Here is a 20606-nt window from a genome sequence, read left to right on the forward strand (position 1 = left end):
GTAGAATTTTGACATCTTTGTAAAATAGGAAAAAAAGAGAAAATAGGCGTATATGCTTGTGTATGCACAGGGGAGACCTTGGTACTTTGGGTGTGCAGGACCTAAGCACAAACATTCAGACGGACAGATAGATAAATAACATTGCAGGGCTGAGCAGATAGGGCTTCTCTCTTGGCTTTGGTCTTGACTATGTGACCCTGGACAGGTCCCTTCCTCTCTGTGTCCTGAGTTTCCTACGAGATCCTAAGGTCAGGAAAACCTTGCTGTTGGCCAACTGAGGGCTGTGTACCTGTTGAGGGGGGGCCCACGGTGGTCTGGGCAGTCTTTCTCACCCCCTTATTACCTCATCCTGCTGCCACTGCACCCCCCTCCCAAAGTCATGGGCTGCTCCCCCATATGGCCTTTCTTAAGAGAGTTCACATTTCATCTGGCCCTTTTTCTGAGCTCCCTCCTTCCTTCCAGAATCCCTCCGGGTCACTCCAGCCTTTGTCCTGGAAGCAGTGCCCACCAATTTCTCCACTTTAAGAGGCCTTCTTCAGCCCTGTCTTCTCCTCAGGGTGATCCTGGTCCAAACTCGGGACAGTCCCCTCACTCACCCTGGACCGCTCCTGGCTTCCTCCAGGCCCAGGATGGGGTGGGAGGGCTCAGTCCAGCCAGCTCTCTCCACTGTGGGAGCTCCCTCCTGCGGTGCCCAGGGCAGCCTTCCCCGCAGATATCAAGAGCGCTGGCCATAGGGCCTCCAAGGCTTCTGCTAGTCCAGCAGATTTTCTTCTTCCTTGGGCCCCTGAATCCCCTGACATTCAGGGGACTGAGGCTGGGCTGAGTGACCTCCACTCAGGCCATACTTGCTTCCCAGCGTGGCCCAGGAGCAAGCCCAGGCTGCAACGGGCCAGAGTTGTCCCCTCCCCGGGCACTGCTCTGCCACCAACATGGGCAGCACCCAAGCCTCTGAGAGCCATCATGTGGAAGGGCTTCCAGAAGCAGGAGTCAGCAGGAGATTAATTAATCAAAACCTGGACACATCTGCTGTTAATTAATTCTATGCCAAGGGTTAACTCTTCCCTCCCTGGGCTCCCCCTCCCTTTGGCGGGAAGAGGGAAATAATGGTGGGGAGTGAATATCCCCTCTTCTTCCTGCCTTGGTGGGGGGGGACATGCAGGGGGGAAGGGACCCCAGAGGGCAGGGAGGCCTCCTCCATCATTTGGGTGTTTTGTGTTGGGGGGGGAGGAGTGTTTGCTTTTGAGACTCGGGGTCCGTGGACACTACTCATGAGTGCTGAGGAGATCTGAGATGGACAAATAACTTTATTTACAGCAACGAATACGACAGACCCACCCTCCATTCCCTCCCTCTCCCCTTCCAGTCTTTTCTATACCGTTCCTGTCCCTCCTGGCCCAGCCCTGCCCTCTGGGGGGCCGCGGGGGGGTCACTGTATGAGTCAGCCCCCACCCCCCAGGGAGGGCCCTGTAAGGAGACTGGGGAAGGGCTTGGCCCAGGGCGGGCTGGGATGTCTCACTTCACATTTTGCTGAGCCTGGGCGGCGGGAGGCGGGCCCCAGCGGCCGTGAGAGGTAGCAAGGCGCACAGCCCGCCGCCCCGCCCCCCGCCCCCCGTTCCTGCCCCCCACTTTCACAGTGTTCTGCGGCCCAGGCGGTGGGGCCAGGCTCGGCTCCCTCCCCGGCACCCCCTCCCTCCCCCTCCCTCCCCCTCCCCCCTACCTCGTGGGCGCCGCCGCGAGGAGGAGGTGGCACTGCGGCGGCTCCGCTCCCATCCCCCTCCCCGGAGCCTCCCCCGGGCCGCGGCGCTAGGGGCGCGAGGGGCGCGAGGGGCGCGAGGGGCGCGAGGGGCGCTGCGGGGGCGGCGGCGGTCAGGAGGAGAAGCAGAGCCCGCAGCACTCCATGCAGATCTCCAGGCAGTCGGCCGACTCGCAGCAGGCGTCCACGATGCCGCAGTCCAGGTCGCAGGGCAGGTCGCAGTCGGCGCACTCGCCCGAGCTGCAGCAGCAGCAGCAGAGGCACGAGTCCTCGGAGCTGCAGGAGCCGCACGTGGCGCAGTCCAGGACGATGTTGCACAGCGTCAGGAACTCACAGAACAGGCAGGACAGGATGCAGTGGACGCAGCAGTCTGCGGGCACGGGCGGGGCCCAGGGCCGGTGAGAGAGCCAGGGGCGAGAGCCCCAGCCGCCACAGAGGGCTCACTGCCCAGTGCTCCGCTCCCCTCCCGCTGCTCCCCTCCCACTGCTCGGACACATGGGGAATGTGAGGCGCCCAGCTTTCCCGGCTCACGAGCCCAAGGCACAGAGTTACAGGCACCTGGGCACTAAGCTGCAGAGCGAGGGTCTGAGCCTCCAGGGTCTGAACCCAAGCGGTCTGCTCTTCACCACCCTTAGTCATTTATTTACCAAATCCGCATCCTAGCACTTCCCGGTTACTCTTTTAAGTGTTTAGGCATGAATGAAATTCATTTAAACTTGCTACAGCTCCCAGAGATGGAGCGGCTCTTAGCCTCACTCTGCAGATGAAGAAACTGAGGCATGCTTCAGAATATACCCAGAATCCTGCCATTCTGCTCATCTCTCACTTGGGCAACTGCAACAGCCTCTCTGGTCGCCTCAGCCCCCACCTTTGACTACCTCTCTCTGTCTACTCCCCACACAGTAGCCCAGAGGGACCCTTGCCAAACTTCAGTCCAGTGCATTCGGCCTGTGCTCAGAACCCTCGGGTGGCTTCCACCTCCCTAGGGTAAGTTCTGGTCTCCTCCCACACTCTGTCCTCGGGGATCACTCTGCGGTGGCCTTCAGGGACCACCCTCTTTAATACTGCAACCCGCCCCACCCCAGCACCCTCAGGCGCTTGCCCTGGCCTGCCCACCTTTCCCACCTTTCCTGCAGGGGAGGACTTATCACCTGCCATGGCACTACGGGGCTTTCTCCTCCTACTGAAACGGAAGCTCCCCAAGGACAGGTATCTTTGTCCCTTGCAGTCACTGATAGGTTACAAGTCCCCAGAAGGCGCAGGACTCTGAGGTGCTGAGGAAATAGATGTAAGTGCACGAATGCGCCGGTCTACCCTTGGGCAGCCAGCTGGGGAGTGGTGGAGCTGGGAACCAAACGCAGGCAGGCTGGCTCTGGAGCCCTGTTCTGACCCGCCCTCTGGGCAGCCAGGATGCTGAGCGGATACCCACCCCCAGGGGCTGGGCATGCAGCCGAGCAGCCAGGTTCCCTGGCCAGGTGGGCCCCTGGCACAGGCTGCTGGTCCTGTGGGGGTCTCACACTGCCGTGGAAGGTCTGACTCTCCCACTCCCTTTCTGTGTGGAGGGACTGGGGTCTCCTACAGCTACAACCCCTGCCACCTACCTGCAAACTGTAGGAGGAAGTTCTCTTCAAATGCAAATCCCATGAAGTCACTACCTTGTTTAAAATCCTTCAATGGCTCCCTATTGCCCTCCAGATAAACATTTTTTTTTTTTTTGAGAGAGAGGGAGCAAGTGCACATGCATGCCTTGAGCGTGTGGGGGTGAGGGGCAGAGGGGGAGAGAGAGAATCTTAAGCGGACTCCACACAAATCACGGAGCTGGAGGCAGGGCTTGATCCCTAGACCTTGAGATCATGACCAGAGCTGAAATCCAGAGTCAGACCCTTAACTGACTCAGCCACCCAGGCGCTGCATGTCTTCCAGATAAAGTCGAAGTCCAGTGCACAGTTTACAAGGTGCCTCCGACCTCCTTGCAGCCCCTGCCTGCTGGGAGTCTCACCTCCCCCCATCCCTCACCTAGAATTTCCTCATCTAGCCGAGCTAGCATTTCGCACTTCTGAGCTAATGCTCCCCTGGCTAGATCCTCCTACTCAGCGCTTAGGCTTGCTCAGACACCTCCGGACCCAGCCCAGACTCCCCTCCCCAGCTTTCTGGGCTGGTGTGGGTGTCCCCTGTGTTTGCATAATCTCCTGTGTGTGGCTTTACCTCTGTATTTATCACCCCGGATGGTGACGACCTGTTTGTCTTTCTCATGAGAGCCTTGTGAGGCCAGGGACTGGGTACCCAGTGCATAGCACAGTGCCCGGCTCATAGCACACGCCCAGTACATTTTTAAATGAATGAACATCCCCTTCATAATTAAGACTGTTGGGCAGAATCCGCTCTCTGGGAAGCCGATGAACACGTTACATGCAAATGTGTACACTGAATCCTGTTTGTAGAGGACCAGGCTGGGGTCCCCGAACGTGGACAGGACGCACTTAAAAACTCTGGGGCGAAGGTCAAGCACCACTAAGCTACAGGCAGCCGTCAACCTCGCCGAATTAATGCCCGTTGGGGCGGGGAAGCGGGCTGCCCTGGGTGGCTGGGCCGAGGACCCTCGTATTGCGGGAACAACGGCTGCTGTATCTGGGTTCTCTGCCCTCCCACCACTCTGCGCAGCCCTCGCCACACCCCCAAGTAAGTCTCCGATGGTGCCTCATTTTATTCTGCCAGGTGTTCTGCTCTCACTGAACAGGCGGTCCACGCCTTGAGGAAAGTTTTCTTTCCAGAAATGCAGTGACTTATGCTGGCGCGGCCCTGGTGCTTTTATTCCTTGTTACAGCAACTCTGGGAGAGCGTGGACGGGCAGGGGTTGGCCTTGAGAAGGCAGATACGCCTCACTTTCCCCAGCAGGTGTTGTTGGCCAGATTCCCCGGAGCCAGTGTTAAAATCCGGTCTCCTCGATTTAGCTATTGTGGACATTGCTGCTATGAACATTGGGGTGCATATGGCCCTTCTCTTCACTACGTCTGTATCTTTGGGGTAATCGTGGAAGGAGCCGAGATGCCCTGCAACAGATGACTGGATTAAGAAGTTGTGGTCCATATATACAATGGAATATTACTCAGCAATCAGAAAGAATGAGTTCTCAACATTTGCTACAACATGGACGGCACTGGAGGAGATAATGCTTAGTGAAATAAGTCAAGCAGAGAAAGACAACTATCATATGATTTCTCTCATCTATGGAACATAAGAACTAGAATGATCAGTAGGGGAAGAAAGGGATAAAGAAAGGGGGGGTAATCAGAAGGGGGAATGAAACATGAGAGACTATGGACTATGAGAAACAAACTGAGGGCTACAGAGGGGAGGGGGGTGGGGGAATGGGATAGGCCGGTGATGGGTAGTAAGGAGGGCACGTATTGCATGGTGCACTGGGTGTTATACACAACTAATGAATCATCGAGCCTTACATCGAAAACCGGGGATGTACTGTATGGTGACTAACATAATATAATAAAAAATCATTATTTAAAATAAATAAATAAATAAATAAACATACATGAGAGCTCTAAAAAAAAAAAAAAAAAAAAAATCCGGTCTCCTGGGCTCCACCCAAAGGTTCAGACCCCAGAGGCCTGGCGAAGGGATGAGCCTGTGCTTCTAACCCACAGCCCCGTGAAGACGCTGCTGCCGGTCCCTGCTTCGTGCTTGGAGGGGCCCGGCGTGGGAGGGGGAGGCCTCCCCCCGGGAGAGGGGAGAGGGGAGAGGGGGTGCTTACCTTCCTGCGCCTGGAGGGGGATCTGGGAGGCCGTAGATTTCGTGCTGCCCTTGCTCTTCTTGCTGCCCTGGCTGGCGAGAGATGGGTGCGTCTGCAACTTCCGGTGGGCCTTGGGGCCACCCAGGGCACTGCTCCCCGCCCGCCTGGCGCTGCCCAGCTCTGAGGGGTGGCCTGAGCCATTCGCCACTAGTGGGGTACAGCTCAAGGGGTTCCCCTGAGGCTGGCCTAAAGAGATGATGAGAGAGGTTAGCGGGGGTGGGGGACACACAGCCTCCCAGAGCTCTGCCCCAAACCTGCCTGCTTCATTGTTAGATTCGCCACATGTCACCTAACCGGCCTTGTATTCCGCAGATGGGAAAACTGAGGCCCAGAGAGCAGAACCAACTTGCCCAGAGGCACACAAGGAAATAGTAGAGTTGAGCCTGGCTCATGACCCCCAGGCCAGTGCTCATTCCAGAAGAGACAGAGGTGCAAGGCAACAGGAGGGTCTCAGAGCCCTGGACCCCACCTTCTTACCCACGTGAAATCCATTCTCTTGCTCTTGGGGTCCTGGGGTTCTGGCAAGAGTGGCGGTGGTCAGGGCGGAGGGGTAGGGACTCTTTGGCTGGGGCACAGAGGGACAGCAGTGAAGCAGTTAACCTTCACCTCGGCCCCTGCCAAGCCCCCAGCTGTTTTTGCCCTTGGTGTGCTGGGTGATTTATTGGAAACATCTGTTTGGAGATGAACGCCCTGGCCCTGGGCTCCAGGGGTGCCTCAGAGCAGCCCCTCTATCTCTTCTCTCTCACCCCAGCTTCCCTGCCCCGTCTGCCTCTGCTGGGTGGCTGGCGGAGTCTCCTAGGGGGCCCTGAGGGTCTGGGTGAGAGGGGAGAGAAGGGAAAAGAGGCCCGTGGTGGGGGATCCCCGAGGCCAGGAACTCCCTGAGTCCCCATCTCAGGCTGAGGGACCAAACTTTGGCTTCATCAGTGGGGTCCAGGGAAGCTGGCCCTGGGGATCCCCCCAAAGCACCCAGTCCCTTTCCTGACCCCAGGTTTGCTCACCTGGAGGTCACGGTTCTGTTTCCAAGAGATGGGCGCAGATGTGTGTGTGTTTGGGTGTGTGTGTGTTTGGGGGAGGGGACTGAGACTGTGACGTGGGCAACTGCAGGCCCCCTTGGCTGCTCAGGGCTGCCAGCTCTTGGGCGGGACCCTCTGTAAAGGCATAAATGTTGGGCACTTCCATCTCCTAGGCACTGGGGTGTGGGTCCCCGACTCCCCCCAGGCCTCTGGGTTTGAGTTACAGGAGGAGGAGGTGTCTGGGGTGGTGGCGGCTGGAGGCTGAGGAGAGGGGGAGGTGGCCTCGGCGCTTGCCCTGACACAGAGGGCTGGGCCCCTTCTACGACAGGACTGTGGTGACGCCATCACATCATGGAGCACCTTCCGGCCCGCCAGCCACCCTTCCAACCGCATCACACGCCATTCTCTCACGAACCCGCTCAGTTTGTCCCTAGGACGCTATCCACCTTTCACAAACGAGGAAACTGAGTCCCGGAGAAGTACAGGAACTTGTTTAAGGTCCCACAGCTCGAAAGTGTCAGACGTGGGCCCAGCCTGGAGGCCAAGAGCTGGGGCGCAGAGCGCAGAGCAGGGCAGAGGCTGGGAGATGAAGGCCTGGGGACTAAGCTGCTCCTATCGCAGCCATCACTCATTTTGTAACTCGTACCGTACACGTTGGGGCTGTTATTAGGCGCCAACTGTGCCAAGGGCTTTCTGTAGAGTAGCTTCTTTACGCATCTTGATAGATCTACCCTCGTGGGCCCATCCCACAGATGAAAAAAAACGGAGGCCAAGGTCCCACAGCTAGGAAGTGGAGCAGGGAGGGGATGGAGGCTGCGAGAAAGGAGCCGAGGGCCAGGTGGGGAGTCAGGAGAGCACAGAAGACAGGGCTCTGGAGAAGCTCCGCGCTGGGAGCCTCTGGCCCTGAGGTGTGGCTGGCGCCTGCATCTGGGTAAACAGGGGTAAGGCCGCGGGAAGCAGCAGGCCTGAATCATCCTGCTCCCACCTCTCGGCCCCACGGCGGGACACCGGCCTGAGTGCTTGGCCAGCTTCCGCGCCCCCTGCCCCGATGCCTAAACATGGGCACAGCGACCGGAGGGCGGGCGTGTGTGGTAAGCTGAGGGCCCTGGGAGGCTCGGGCAGACACAGAGCTTGCCTGTGGCCATAGCCGTGGGGGTGGCCGTGGGGGCTGAGTCACAGAGCAAACACTCGGGCCCATAGACACAGAGCTGTCTGTGCAACTCCCATCCAGGCCCCCTCCTCTGCGGCCACGGCGCTGACCTCTTTCTCTCAGTTCTGCTGGTGGGTGTGTGTAGAGGAGGCTGAGGGCCGTGCGCTAGCAGGATTCAGTAACCCTGACTTCCAGGGAGTCCAGCTCGGCCCCAGATGCCCTGGCCGAATGCGGCTCCCTGCTCAGCCATGCCAGCTGAGCAGACAGGCCCCGGAAGGAGCACTGGGCCAGGAGACCTGAGTGCCCCAGCTGTGTCCGGGCTGAGTGGTTCTGCGTGCTTCAGTTTCCTCATCTGTAAAATGGACTTGGCACTCGCTGTCCTGCTGCCTCACGACAGGCTAGTTTGAAGTCTGTGAGATCATTCCAGCAAAGAAAGTTGGAAAGTGCAAATGTGTCTATACATTTTGTGGATCTTCTTATTAATTTCAAACGGCCCTGGCCGCCCCTTCCCCTGCTCTTGAGGGTGAGGGGCGAGAGTTCTCTCCCTCCCAGGACCTCCTAGGAGGCCTTGAGCCAAGCCTGGGAATAGGCTCCTTTCTGCTCAGAGTAACTGGGGGCTTCTCTCTTTCCTTTTGACCCTCGATACCCTGAAGGGTGGGGATGCAGCGGACTCTGGCTCAGGGCCCTCAGCACCCCCAGCTCTTTTTTTCCTTTCATATGGCACCACGCCCTCTGCTCTTGAACCATATTGCCTGGAGCCCATCCACCCTCCTCGTGAACTAATATTATATTAATCATTTTGTATGCGGAGGTCTCTTTCCTAGACAGAAAGGATACTGACCGTGTCCTATACCTTTCCGTTGCCCACACTTCAAGGTTCTGGCCCAGTGCTAGACTCCCACGGGCACCCACTGTATTTCCGCCAGCCCATAGGGATAGGATTTCCTAGTGTGACCCCCACATGTTACCACTCTCACCTCCCGGCCCCCTAGGACTCACGTGTCACAGCTTCTGTGGGAACATCGAGGTCAGTGCTGTCCAGGGGCTGAGGGGCCCCAGGGCTATTGCCCTGGGGCATGGGGGCTGCCACCTCCTCCAGGGAGCCCTCCTCTAGCGCTGCCTCCGCAGGGTGAGTGGATCCGGTTACTACCTCCAGCCCAGGCAGGAGGGATGGGGTCTGGGCTAGAGAAAAAGCACACGACCAAGGTATATTTTCCCAGTGCCCTCCTGTCTGCACAGCCCCGGTCCCCTTCCCGCAGCCCAGAATGCCAGGAGTCCTCATTCTCGGCCTCTTTGTACCAGCTACTCAGCCCTTTCCCTATCTGGCAACGGTGCCAGGCTCCAACATAGGAAGCTCCCAAAACGCAAGCCAGGAGTGATCAAGGCTGTGTGTGTATATGTGTGTATGAGTGTGCGCACCCGCACACTTGTTGTGTCTGTGTGGTTGTCAGGAAGCGGGGCCAGAGAGGCGAGGTAGAAAGGAACGTGGGGAGAAACATGGAGCAGGAGAGGACACACAGATGGCCAGTGATGGAGGGATAGGGAGAGGCATCCAGAGGGACAGGGAGAGGGAAAGAATCAAAGGGACAGTGAAAGGCAGAAGCAGAGAGAGACATCAGAAGGCAGGACTGGGCACCGAAGGAGGGAGCCCCCAGAAACCCCAGGGACAGACAGCCTGGGACAGGAGGGAGACTCAGCAAAGCCAGTGAGGGGGAGGCAGGGAAGGATGGGGACAAAGGCAGGGGCGACAGAGAAGGGAGTGCAGAGCAGGCAGGGAGAGAGAGAGAAAGAGAGAGAGAGAGAGAGAGAGAGAGAGAGAGACAGCCAGAAGCCAGGTCAGAGAGAGGGGATGACAGCGGGAGAGAGAGAGTCAGAGACCGGGCCTGAGGAGAAGGATGGGCCCGAGGTGGAGAGGCCAGGCAGGAAGAGAGGCAGGGAGCTGGCCCAAGAGGCTGGGAAGAGGCGGACCGCAGCCACATGTAATTACAGTGACCAGCTCAGCCCCTCTGCGCAGGGTGGGCGGAAGGCAGAAATGGAGCCACCTTCAAACCCACAGCTCCTGAGGCAGCAAGACTAGGGCCCCCTGGGCCCAGGGAAAGATTAGGGGGGATGGGAGGTGGGGGAGGGAGGCAGAAAGGGGCCTGAGCTCCCATCCCTCTGTGCCAGCAGGGGTGTAGGAAGGCCTGAGGGTAAGCAGAGAGCAGGGAGGGTGAGTTCAGGGATCATGGGCCAGGGCCAGGCCAGCAACGACAGGGTGTAGGGTGCAGCCCGTGCCTCTCATCAGACCCCCAGTTGTGCAGTCAGGGTAGACAGAGGCTTTGAGAAGTGCCCCCCCACCCCCCGCCATGTTGGGAGCAGGGGAGACATAGAAATGAGAGACTCAGAGGGACACAGAGACCACAAGGGCACAGGCAGACAGAGGAGGAAAAGAAAGGGCAGGAACCCAGAGACTAAACCATCACCACCCGCCTGTGCACACCACACAAAGTGACCAAGACAGGGACACGCCCAGGGCGACTGACAGATAGACAAAGACTAGTCTTGGAAATAGAAACAGACTCAATCACAGAGAACACAGGGCCTACACGCACTGGCCTTCTCTGAGCTGTCTCCAAGAGAAGCCCGCCAAGACTGGAGGCAGGAGGCCACCGCAGGGGAGCCAGTGAGGGCGGAGCAGGCAGGTCTGGGGGCTGGGAGCAGCCTGGGGGGGGGCATCCAGGGGCTCAGCTGCTCCCCTCCCTGGGCCCTGAGCAATTCTTGTTCCCAAGATCCCTGTCCCCCATGGCCAGGGGGACCAGGCCCCAGGGGACCCAGGTAGGTAGCACAGAGACAGCAGGCCCGATGGACGTGCTCACACCTGCGGGGGGGGGGGGGGGGAGGGCGGAACCACAGGCCCTTTGCGGAGACAGCAGCCAGAGCAGGAGAGGGGCACAGGGCTCCTGCAAGCTCAGGAGGGCAGCAGAGTCATAGGCTGGGCATCCCTTGCAGTGACCCCAGCTGCTCCGGGAAGGGACAAATCCGTTCTGTCCTGCCCCATACACTCTTTGGGCCAGTTGAGAGCCCCCTCACTCCTGGGTTCATGAGAGAGGAGTCAAATGGCTTTTGGAAGATGGGGGGGGCTGGGACAGGGGGAGCAGGGGAGTCCAGATACACGCAGGGGGGGCGACGCCTGCTGGGTGATGCCTCTCCCAGCCTGAGTTTGGGCTACAACAGCTCAGCCGTGGCTCCTGGGGGCTAACACCAAGCTGGCATGAAGAGGGAGGCTCAGCCCTTGGTCCTAATTCCTAGGAAGGGAGGGGCCTGCCCAGTTCCAGCCTCTGGCCCTAGAAGCACCGTGGTGTGGCCCTGACGGGCAGCGCTGTCTCCCGTGTGGTGTAATGAAGACCAGCGAGGAGCTGGAAGACCCAAGCCCTGGCTTTTACTGGTAACCAACCTGGGCAAGTCACCAGACTCGTGTTCCCTTGTGAGTAAAGGGTGTGTGTGGGGGGTTCCTCCTGCTTATCCCTCAGGGTTTCCAAGAGTAAATGAAATGCTCAGGTCCATGCACCCACCTTCTTCCCTCCCTCCCTGCCTCTCTCCCTCCCTCCCTCCCGCCCTTCCCTCCCTCCTCTCCCGCCTCCCCTCCCTCCCTCCCTTCCTTCCTTTCCTCCCCCCTTCCTTCATTCCTTCTTTCCTTCCTCCCTCCCTCCCTGCCCTCCCTGCCTTCCTGTCCTCCCTTTCCTCTCCTCTCCTTTCCTTCCTTTTCGCCTCCCTCCCCCTCCCTCCCTGTGCTGTTTGGTTTAACATTTATTAAGCAGCTATGATGCTCCTGGCAATATGTCAAGTGCTGGGTAGACCAAAATGAGGAAGAGGAGGTCACTGTCTCAGGAGCTGTCTGGGGGGGTGGGGGGCATTCACGTACACCGAGGGGCAAGAGGTACACCAGGGCTGTGGAGCCACAGAAGCTGGGCACTCATCCCAGGGGTGTGCGTGCATGTGCGTTGGGGCGGGGAGGACATTTCCAGAAGAGTAGCAGGAGCCAACACCCTGGGGTAAGCGGCTGCAGCGTGAGTAAGGGAAGCCACAGTGTTTGGCGGTGTTGAGGCTGGGGAGCCTAGAGAACTGGAGCCTCTGGTCGCTTCCCAGTCTCCTTCCTGAGGTCACTGGGATGCACAGGGCTGACACCATTGGTCTTACAGGAGGAACCAGGACCGCAGCTATCTTGGCCCCCCTCTAGGGTAGGGGAGGGATGAAGGCAGGACAGAGGGGTTAGGGAGACTGATCCCCATCTCTGCCCTCCTCCCCCACTGTCGCCACTCTCTGGCAGCCTCTCCTTGTAGGTAACCTATAGGGCTGGTGACCTTGAGGCCAAGGGGGACAAGTAGAGAGCCCAGACCATGTCTCGAGGAGGCCCTACTGCAGGGAACCTGCCGTTCTAGGGTGAGCCTCAGACTTCGGAAAGATATCCGGGAGGAAAGACAATCCAGTCCATTCACCGTGATCTGGAAACACGGAGACACAGGTCTCCTGGAGCCAGGAGGCGACCCGGCAGATGTGACACTGAGGGCAGAGGAGGAACCCGTGCTGAGTGCCCAGAGACACAGAAGCAGAATGAGAAGGCATTAAGAAGTGGTGGGAAGATGGAGCTCTGAACGAGACACAACCCAGAGGGCCCGATGCCGAGAAACAGCTCTCCCTGGAAGCACGCAGAGCAGAAAAGTCAGACAAGTGGAGCACCAGGGCTCAACCATCAAGAGACCAAAAGAGCCTCATATTTCTTCTTGTGACATGAGCCCCTGCTGTTCAGCCACAGAGGGGAGAACATCTCTGTGGAGAAGCTCCCGGAGGAATGTTCAAGAGGGGAGAGATGCAGAGTGGGCTGGAAGGAAGCGGTGGCCAGCACAGCCACACAAAATCTGTGTGGATGTGCAATTCATGTTTGGCATAAAGGTGCCTACCAAAGCCGGCAGGAGGCGGGGGTGGCGCCGGAGTCCCTGGTTAGGGCCCCATCCTCCCGCCCATCTGCCCACCCAGCTGTATCCCTGTTCCTGCTCCGTCTGAGCAGAGGGCCACTTCTGTCTAATGTGCACAGGTGGTCACACATGCCGGTGGCATCTCTGAGCAGAAGCCCCTGCCGCGCAGCTCTTTCTAGGGTCTCTATCTACAAGAGGGGATAGAAAGGCAGCAGCCCCTTATGCCTCAGTACGCTTTCTTCCGTAACACAGGATAGGGATGGAGCCAGTGCCCTGAGTTCTGGAAAGACCTCCCAGGAGGCAGTGGAAACGGGTACTATTTAAATCCATAAGTCTGGGGTGCCCGGGGGGCTCGGTTGGTTAAGCGTCTGCCTTCGGTTCAGGTCATGATCTCTAGGTCCTGGGATTGAGTCCTACATCATCGGACTCCCTGCATAGCAGGGAGTTTGCTTCTCTCTCTCCCTCTCCCTCTGCTCGTGCTCACTCTCTCACTCTCTCTCTAATAAATAAATAAAATCTTAAAAAAGAAATCCATAAGCCCAGGAGGGAAGGCCGAAAGACTCAAAACTCCAGCAGGAGCCCTGTGGGCTCTTTCTGGCTGCCTGCTGTCCACCAAGGTGAGGGGTGCTCCTGGGCCGAAGAATGGAGGGGACCTCTTCCAGGTGGGATGGGTTCACTCCAAGCCTGGGAAGTGCCCACAGGACCCTCGTTCTGGAGCTCCAATCTCGGGTCACCCAAGCCCAGACCTCCATTGTCTTGTGGACAGTGGATCCAAGCTTCCCTCTTGGAGCGCTGACCGTCTCTGGAGAGAGCCAGGATCGCTGCTCAGAGAGCAGTGACTGGAACCCCACACTCCCATCTCTCCTTGGCCCAGTATTCAAGGCCTCAGGCTATATCTTCAACCTGATGAATGGACAGGGATCCTAGTTCCAGGCAGCCTGACCTCTCCATGGCCCCAGGTCACCACTGGGCCTTCTGACCAATCCCTCCATGCTTACATTGTTCCTCTTGACCAGGTCCTAACCCTCTCCTCTCCCACGCCCCGAATCCAAACTACCATTCAGGGCCCACTCAAGCCAACCGTCCTTCCTTGGAGTGGCCCATCCATTGAGAACTGAGCACCCACTTAGCATTCTCTTATTACTTAGAATTTGGTAGTGAAATCCTAGCACCTCCAGCAGACCACAGCCCTCCCTAGCTCACTCCCTTGGGGTGGTGTCGGCATTCACCTCTGCACCCCCAGTGGGCACTCAGCAAGTGTCCACTGCTGGGGCAGAGTCCTAGAACTGGGAATGCCCCAGTCAGGGGAAGAAGATAGAATGAGGGGGTGAGGATTAGGGGTGGCACTTGGCTCCAAACCCCAAGGAGGTGAGAATTTGGGCTCACTGGATGCGCACTTGGGACACACCAGTCCCCGTCCTAGCCACCGGGCTGAGGACTGAAGAGGGCCTGAGCTGCCTGGTGAGGCTGGGTCGGGTTGGTTTTATTTTAGGTCTGAAGGCTCCAATTCCCCAGGAAATTCAATTTAGAACCAAGAGCAGGAATGTGACGCCTCGGTGCTGGACAGAAATCTGCTGTGGGTTAGGGAGCCAGGCTCTCCAGGGCTCACAGGGGTGGGTGGGGAGGAGGCACTGGAGGGAGCCATGGTGTGGGGGCTTGGCCACCTGTCCCAATCAGAGGTGCCCCAAGTCCCCTCGCACCCAGTCTGCATCCTGGGCAGCTGAGGGCGGGGGTGACTTGCTCCCTGGCTGCTCTGCCAGCCAGGCTCCCAGGGGCAGTGCTCCAGCCTTGCTGTTCTGTCAGCGCTCTGCAGGGAGTGTGGGGGATTCTGGTCTCGGCTTCAGGCGTCTGTGGGGTTTTGGCTGGGTCTCCTGCGGTTTGGGCTTCCTGGGCAGCAGGGCTCATTCTCCCAAGGCGGCAGAGCCAGGCCTCCTCGAGTTATGAAAGCCACATTGTCTGGCCCGGCCCAGGCTGGGGAGGGGGCTCTCTGGGCCTCTGGAGGGCGGGTTGCCTCGAGTTACAGCCTAAGGCTTTACGCTTCCAGGTGGCCCACTCTGCCTCAGCACATTGAGTCCCTCCTCTCCCTGTTGGGACTCAGAACGGGTCACACAGGGCAGGAGATCTTGCAAGGAGGTAGGGTGGGAGAGCAGAGAAAAAGGACAAGCGGAGAAAGCAGGCAGTGCAAAGGGAGAGGGTGGGAGAGGAGAGGCCCAGAAAGTGAGGAGGGGTGAGAGAGGCCAAGAGGGAGAGAGGTTCCCAGACACAGAGAAAGATCCTTCCTGGTCCCGCCCCAACCTCTCTCTCCAGGCTGGAGTCTACTTCTTGGAGGGGCTCATCTCCCAGAAGTCTCTGCTCCAGGGGCCTCACCAAGAGGAGAGAATCTGAGGGCTAGCAGGGATACTCAGCAGAAACATTAGTCCCACGTATGTGCTGGCCCTTGGCCAGCCATCTCCCACTTGTCCTCGCTCTGCTGCAGGAGATGCCCTCCAGCCTGGGCCTGGCTGTGCTGCAGGTAGACCTGGGGAGCTAGGGCCTCTCCAATGGGCACACAGGCATCTATGGGCAGATGTGGAGACGGAGGACGGAGGGGGGAAGCAACTTGTCCAAGGCCATGCAGGGAGTTCGTGTCAGAGGTCCAGCACCAGACCTTCTTATGCTGAGACTCAAAGAGGTGAGAAAGGGAGAGTGGGGGGGGGGGGTGAGAGGAAGTCAAAAGAAAAGAGACTAACCTACAGCTGGGACTGAAGTCCCGAAATCCGGGCCTAGACTCCTGCTCTCCACCACGCTGCCCCTGAACAAATCCCAGCTGCTCCTGACTTCTCCCTGGCCCTGCATGCCACTGAGAGCCTCAGCGTTCATGGGCACAGGCGGGAGAAAGGACTGAGAGCCACAGCCCCAGGGCTCCCACCGCATACCCCTCCAAGAGTCACAAAGCCTTCCAGGGTTGGGAGGCTCCTGCAGGAATACCAGAGAGGTTACAGACCCTGTGAATTGGGGCTAGGGGTATTTCACCCCGGCTGTGGGCCCTTGCGCGCGCGTGCGTGTGTGTGTGTGCGTGTGCACGCGAGCGCGCGCGCGCCTGCAGGGTGGGAGCGGCGGGGACAGGCCAGGCCCGGGTGGGGAGGAAGACGAGGGAGACAAGATGGCAAGGAGGGGGAGGGGCCGGGTCCTGGAGCAGTTTTCGGCGGACAAAAGTTTTCGGGAAGCGCTAGGTTCTCGTTGGGTTGGGGGAAGGGAAGGAGAGACTCAGACACCCCAAGCCCCGCCTGAGGCCCCCATAAATATTTACACACTGGGCAGAAACGGTTGGGACACAAATCCCAGACGGACAGACACCGCGGTGTGTGTGTCTGGTGTTGGGAGTGGGGGTAGTTGGAGCCAATTTGGCGCAGACGCCGTCTCCATTCGGCCCTGCCCCCATCACCGCAGCCCTCCACTCTCCTTGGACCGGGTCCCCGACACCCAGATACCCAGTATCCTCACCCCCACCTCCACCCAAGCTCCCCAGAACCGTCTCCCCCGTCTCAGGGAGGAAGAGTGAAAATTAGCAAATCCCCCACCAACTCCCCGAACCTCCCCCCCTCCCCGGCCCGGCCGCCTGCCCCGCTCCGTTCCAGCCTCGCTCTCCATCCGTGGTCCTACCTGGGCCCGGGGCTGCGCTGGGGGCTCCATGGGGCGCTTCGCAGTGAGGGGGGCGCTGACCACTCACCTGGGACATCGGCCCGGGACCTGCAGAAAACAGGGCTCAGCGGGCGGGGCCGACCTTCCCCTCGCGCGAGCAAGGGAGAGGGGGACGCGCAGGGGGTGATCCGGCAGCAGTCGCGCGCCTCCCCCCCTTCCAGCGCGGCCACCGACCAACTTACTCGTGCAAGCTGCGCGCTACTCGCTCGGGCCGCGGGGATCACCACGCGGGGGCTGCCATGCGCGCCTGCGGAGGGCGCCCCAGCCGAGGCGCCGCTAGGCTGCTCGCCTCTCGCCCCGCGCCCCCTCCCCTCTCACTCGCTCCTCTCTCGCATTTCGGCGCCAGCTCGCGCCGCTCGCCCCCTTCCTTCTTCCTTCTCTCCCTCCAGCCCCCTTGCTCCTCCCCCGCTCGCCTCTCCCTTCCCCTCTTCCAGGCCCACCCTCTCCCCGCCCCCTCCTCGCCTTCCCCGTCGCCCCCTCCCCCCCAGGTCCCTTCCCCTCGCCGGGCCTGGCGCTGCCTGGGCCGGACACGTCTGTCCTCGGGGCGCCGCGGCCCGAGCCCCCACAGGAAGCCGACTCCGCGCGTTTCCTCCGCGACCTCGGAGCTGGGCCCAATCTCCCCAAATCTCCGCTAGCCCCTAGGCCCAGCGCCCCGAGGGGCCACCCGAGGAGCTGCGCCTTCGCCTTCTGCCCTAAACTCTGCAAAAGTTTGCAGAAAATCCGGAGAATGAGAGAGAGAAACCTCTCTGACCACAACCACCTCGAGCCAATTGTCTGAATAATTGTGGCCCCAAATCTCGTAGTCCCAAAGATGGGAGTGATCAAGGTCCTCGGGCACCCTTCGCCTACCCCGTCGGTCTCCGCCCAAGGCGGAGGGCTCATAGACCTCGCGCCCACCCCACCAGAAGCTGTCCCGCCGGGAAATCCGGTTAGTGACCATCTAGCCTCACGCGTCCTACTAGCAGCCCCGAGCATCCCTAATCCCCCCAGCCCTGCCAGCTGTGCGTGGGAATTTGTGTGCGAGGACCAACTCTGGAGGCAAAGAGAGGTTCTCCCTTCTTTTGGCTCCAAACCGGAATCCGAGGCCTTCCAAGTTGCGGGTGCTCGGGAAAGAGGAGAGAAGGGGCCCCTCCAAGCAGGGACAGCCCGACGGCACATCTGGAATTGTGAGCTGGGTCCTTCCTCGGGGCCGTGGGGACAGGGAGGAGCCGCCGTCGGGCAGCCCGAGGGAGGCGAGGACCCTCAACGTGACCCCGGGGCCAGGTCCCCGAGAATAGGGGAGGGCTTGGAGCCTGCGGCCCGCCGGCTGGGTCTGGGCGCGCCCGTGGGATGATTCTCAGGTGGGGCCGCCGCTGGGGTGCCAGCGTCTCGGCCACACTTGACCCGGGCCGCCTCGGAGCCGAGTCTGGGCGCCCCACCACGCTGGCCAGCGAGCAATTAGGGAGGCGGCGGCGGCGCCGGCGCCAGGCCAGTTCCCCAAGTCCCGCCTTCCAGCCTGGGCCTGAAGCAGGGGGCTGGGACGCGGGGGGCCAAGTGAGGGACTCGGGGCCTCTCCTTGGCCTCCTTCAGCCCCCGCAGTCGCTACTTACGCAGCACCAAGGCCCCTGCGGCGCCGTCGTGGCCGGGACGGCCGTGGCCCCACGGCACTCGCCAAGCTCTCGCCACCCGCGACCGCGTCCCTGCGATGAGCCCAGGTGGCTGCGGCCGGAAGGAGGGCTCCCGGGCCGGGAGGCAGCGTCCCGCTCCCCGGGCCGGGCTGCCAGCTGCGGGGCCCTGGCCTGGCGCCCCGGGAGCCAGCTCCGATCTGGCTGCTGTCTGGGAGCTCCGGAGAGCAGAGTGGACTCCCCCTTCCTGGCAAGGGCTGAGTCACCGGGACGCACCCGCGCCCGGGCTTGGCGACTGCTGCATTCTTACCGGCTTACCTGGGCCTGTGGCGCGGGCCTCGCCCTCCTCCAAGGGTGGTGGTGGGGGGGGGAGTTTTCTCCAGGGCAGCCCCCGCCTTCGCTCTCTGTCCTCTCCGGCATACAGGCCCCCCTCCCCAACCACAGACCCTAGCGATGCACCCCTTCTCACTCTCTATCCCCGCCCCTAAACCCCCATCCTTACTGTAAATTGCCTGCTTGAGCTCCAAGTCCTAGGAATCTGGCCCAGTCCTAACTAATATGTTTGGTTTATTGGAAATAGAAAATATGCTTTAAACTGAATCTCACACGGGGGTTTTACAGGTGCGCTCAGTTTGTGAAAATTCAGCAAGGTGAACATTTAGGGTACAGGCACTTTTTTTGTACGCCTATTATGCTTGAATAAAAAGTTTTTAAACAAATCGACATTCCAGGACAGTCCGATGTGATGGCCAGGTGGTGGGCCTCGGCATGGCATGGGACTGCAGTTCACATTCCAGCCCCACCAACCTCATGTTTCCCTGGAGAAGTCTGTTCATCTCTCTGAGCCTCAGGAAGGATGAACATTGCGGCCCTTGGTGTGGAGATCAATCCTTTCACTGTTACCCAGGGCCAGGACTAGGGTAAGGTAAATGGTGCACTTGGCTAGGGCGCAAAATTTAGAAGGGTGCCGACATAAATAACGTTTTAATCCAATATTTTAGTATTTAAAAAATCAGCAAATCACAGCCCTGCCAGACAGCTGTCTATTTTTATAAATAAAGTTTTATCGAAACCAGGGCTGGGGTTAGAGTGAAGCCAGTGAGACAGGATCTTGCAAGTGCAAGCTTAGAGCCTGTGTTGATTTAAAATGTTGGCAATTTGTGCATTGTGGATTTTTTGCAATAATTTTGATTTTTAGACATATTGCAGGAAAATATTGCTTATCTTCATTACTGAGTTTCCTGATGCCCCTTTAAGTTGTGCACCGGAGCAGAGAGCCTTGACCACTCTAGGCCTGAACACCACTCTTCCTGAAGCACCTGGCTAGGACCCCAGGGTAAATGAGCAGAGATTTAAGTTGCCCCTTCCACCTACTCACACACAACACCAGGTAGGCTCTGCTCCCCAGCCCAGGCCTAGCTTTCCTGAGCCCCCCCTGATCAGTTTGGAGTAAAATGCTGAGTCCTTACCATGGCCTCAAGTCTCCCTTAGATGGGTTCTTCCTACCCTTGTGCCCATCTCTCTCATTCATTCCCTTCCAGCCTAGCTGCTTCCTGGGTTTGTTTTTCTACTTGCCTCATGTGCTTGCCGCAAGGCCTTTGCTCTTGCTCTTCTCTCTGCTCAGAATGTGCTTCCCCTAGATCTTCCTATGGCCCCCTTCTTCATTTCCGCATTTCCTCTGCTTACAACACCTTCTCAGAGAGGCCATCCTGGACCCCTCACTGTCCCCTCACCCCACTGTATTCTTCTTCATAGACTTTTCCACCCTGTTTTCTATTACATTTGCTTGTTTATTGGCAGAAGGAAGCTCCAGGAGAGAGGGGACACTGCCTTGTCTGCTGGTGTATTCCCCAGAATTGTGTCTGCCCCAGACAGCTCCGTAGATAGTTCCAGTTTCATAAGAGGCCTGAGGGGGAAAGGGCCTAATGCAAGTCACACAGTGAGTGAGGGGCAAAATCTTACTAAATTCCGGGTTTCCAGACTCCCAAATCAGTGCTCTTTCCAGCCTCCGGGGGGCTTATCCTAATCCGCTCCCCCACCCAGAGCCCTCCAGGCAACGAAGGGTGACAGTGACCCTGCACAGCTCTCCCTTATAGTCCTGCGCACACAGTGCACTCCCAAGCCTGGCCTGGCTCCAGCCCCTGGTGTCCACCCCTTCCCAGTGTCCAGCAGGCGTGCAGGATTCCTCCCGGCTTCCTGTCTCTGGCACAGGGCTGCTCGGGAGCGGGGCGGCTGGGCTGGATTCCGCAGCTGGACCACAGCTGTGGTCTCTGCCATGCCCGGGAGAATGGGGGACAGGACACGATGGCGCAACCTCCCAGCAGAGGCCTGTGTAGAAGGGGGTGTGTTTGTGTGTGGTGGGGGAGGCTGCTGGATCAGCACTGAGAACCTCCAGCTCCCCTCCCTGAGGCCCTTCTCCTGAAAGAAATGACATGTGACGGAATAAGGGGAGCTCAGCCAGCCCCCGGGCCTGATTCTATCCCTCGCTTCTATTCCTGGTGGTATGTCACATTCAGTAAACCTGAGTTGGGTATGTTCTCTAGGCCAGCCCCTCGCTAGACATTTCTAGATCTGTTGCTTCCTTGAAAATCCACACGGGCTGGATAGTTATCATGCCCATTTTACAGATGAGGAAACTTAGGCCCAGG

General features: G+C 59.2%; 1 protein-coding gene across 3 annotated transcripts; it reads right to left on the minus strand.

The window, feature by feature from the left end:
* Positions 1-1794: 1794 nt before the first annotated feature.
* Positions 1795-18028, minus strand: MDFI (MyoD family inhibitor). Of its 3 annotated transcripts, none has more exons than XM_045777052.2 (5): positions 17944-18028; positions 16316-16402; positions 8721-8903; positions 5520-5744; positions 1795-2123 (listed from the first exon to the last, which is right to left on the minus strand). In XM_045777052.2, the coding sequence occupies exons 2-5, from the start codon at positions 16389-16391 to the stop codon at positions 1867-1869; spliced, it is 741 nt and encodes a 246-aa protein (XP_045633008.1). In that variant the 5' UTR covers positions 16392-16402; positions 17944-18028; the 3' UTR covers positions 1795-1866. The 3 variants fall into 3 exon arrangements, with proteins under 3 accessions (XP_045633008.1, XP_045633007.1, XP_045633009.1); XM_045777051.2 differs by lacking the exon at positions 17944-18028 and adding an exon at positions 16537-16730; XM_045777053.2 differs by lacking the exons at positions 1795-2123; positions 17944-18028 and adding exons at positions 2134-4803; positions 16537-16730.
* Positions 18029-20606: the final 2578 nt, after the last annotated feature.

This window comes from Ursus americanus, chromosome 29 (genome assembly GCF_024610735.1).
Source record: "Ursus americanus isolate L20-20 chromosome 29, mUrsAme1.1.p, whole genome shotgun sequence".
Classification (NCBI taxonomy): Eukaryota; Metazoa; Chordata; class Mammalia; order Carnivora; family Ursidae; genus Ursus; species Ursus americanus.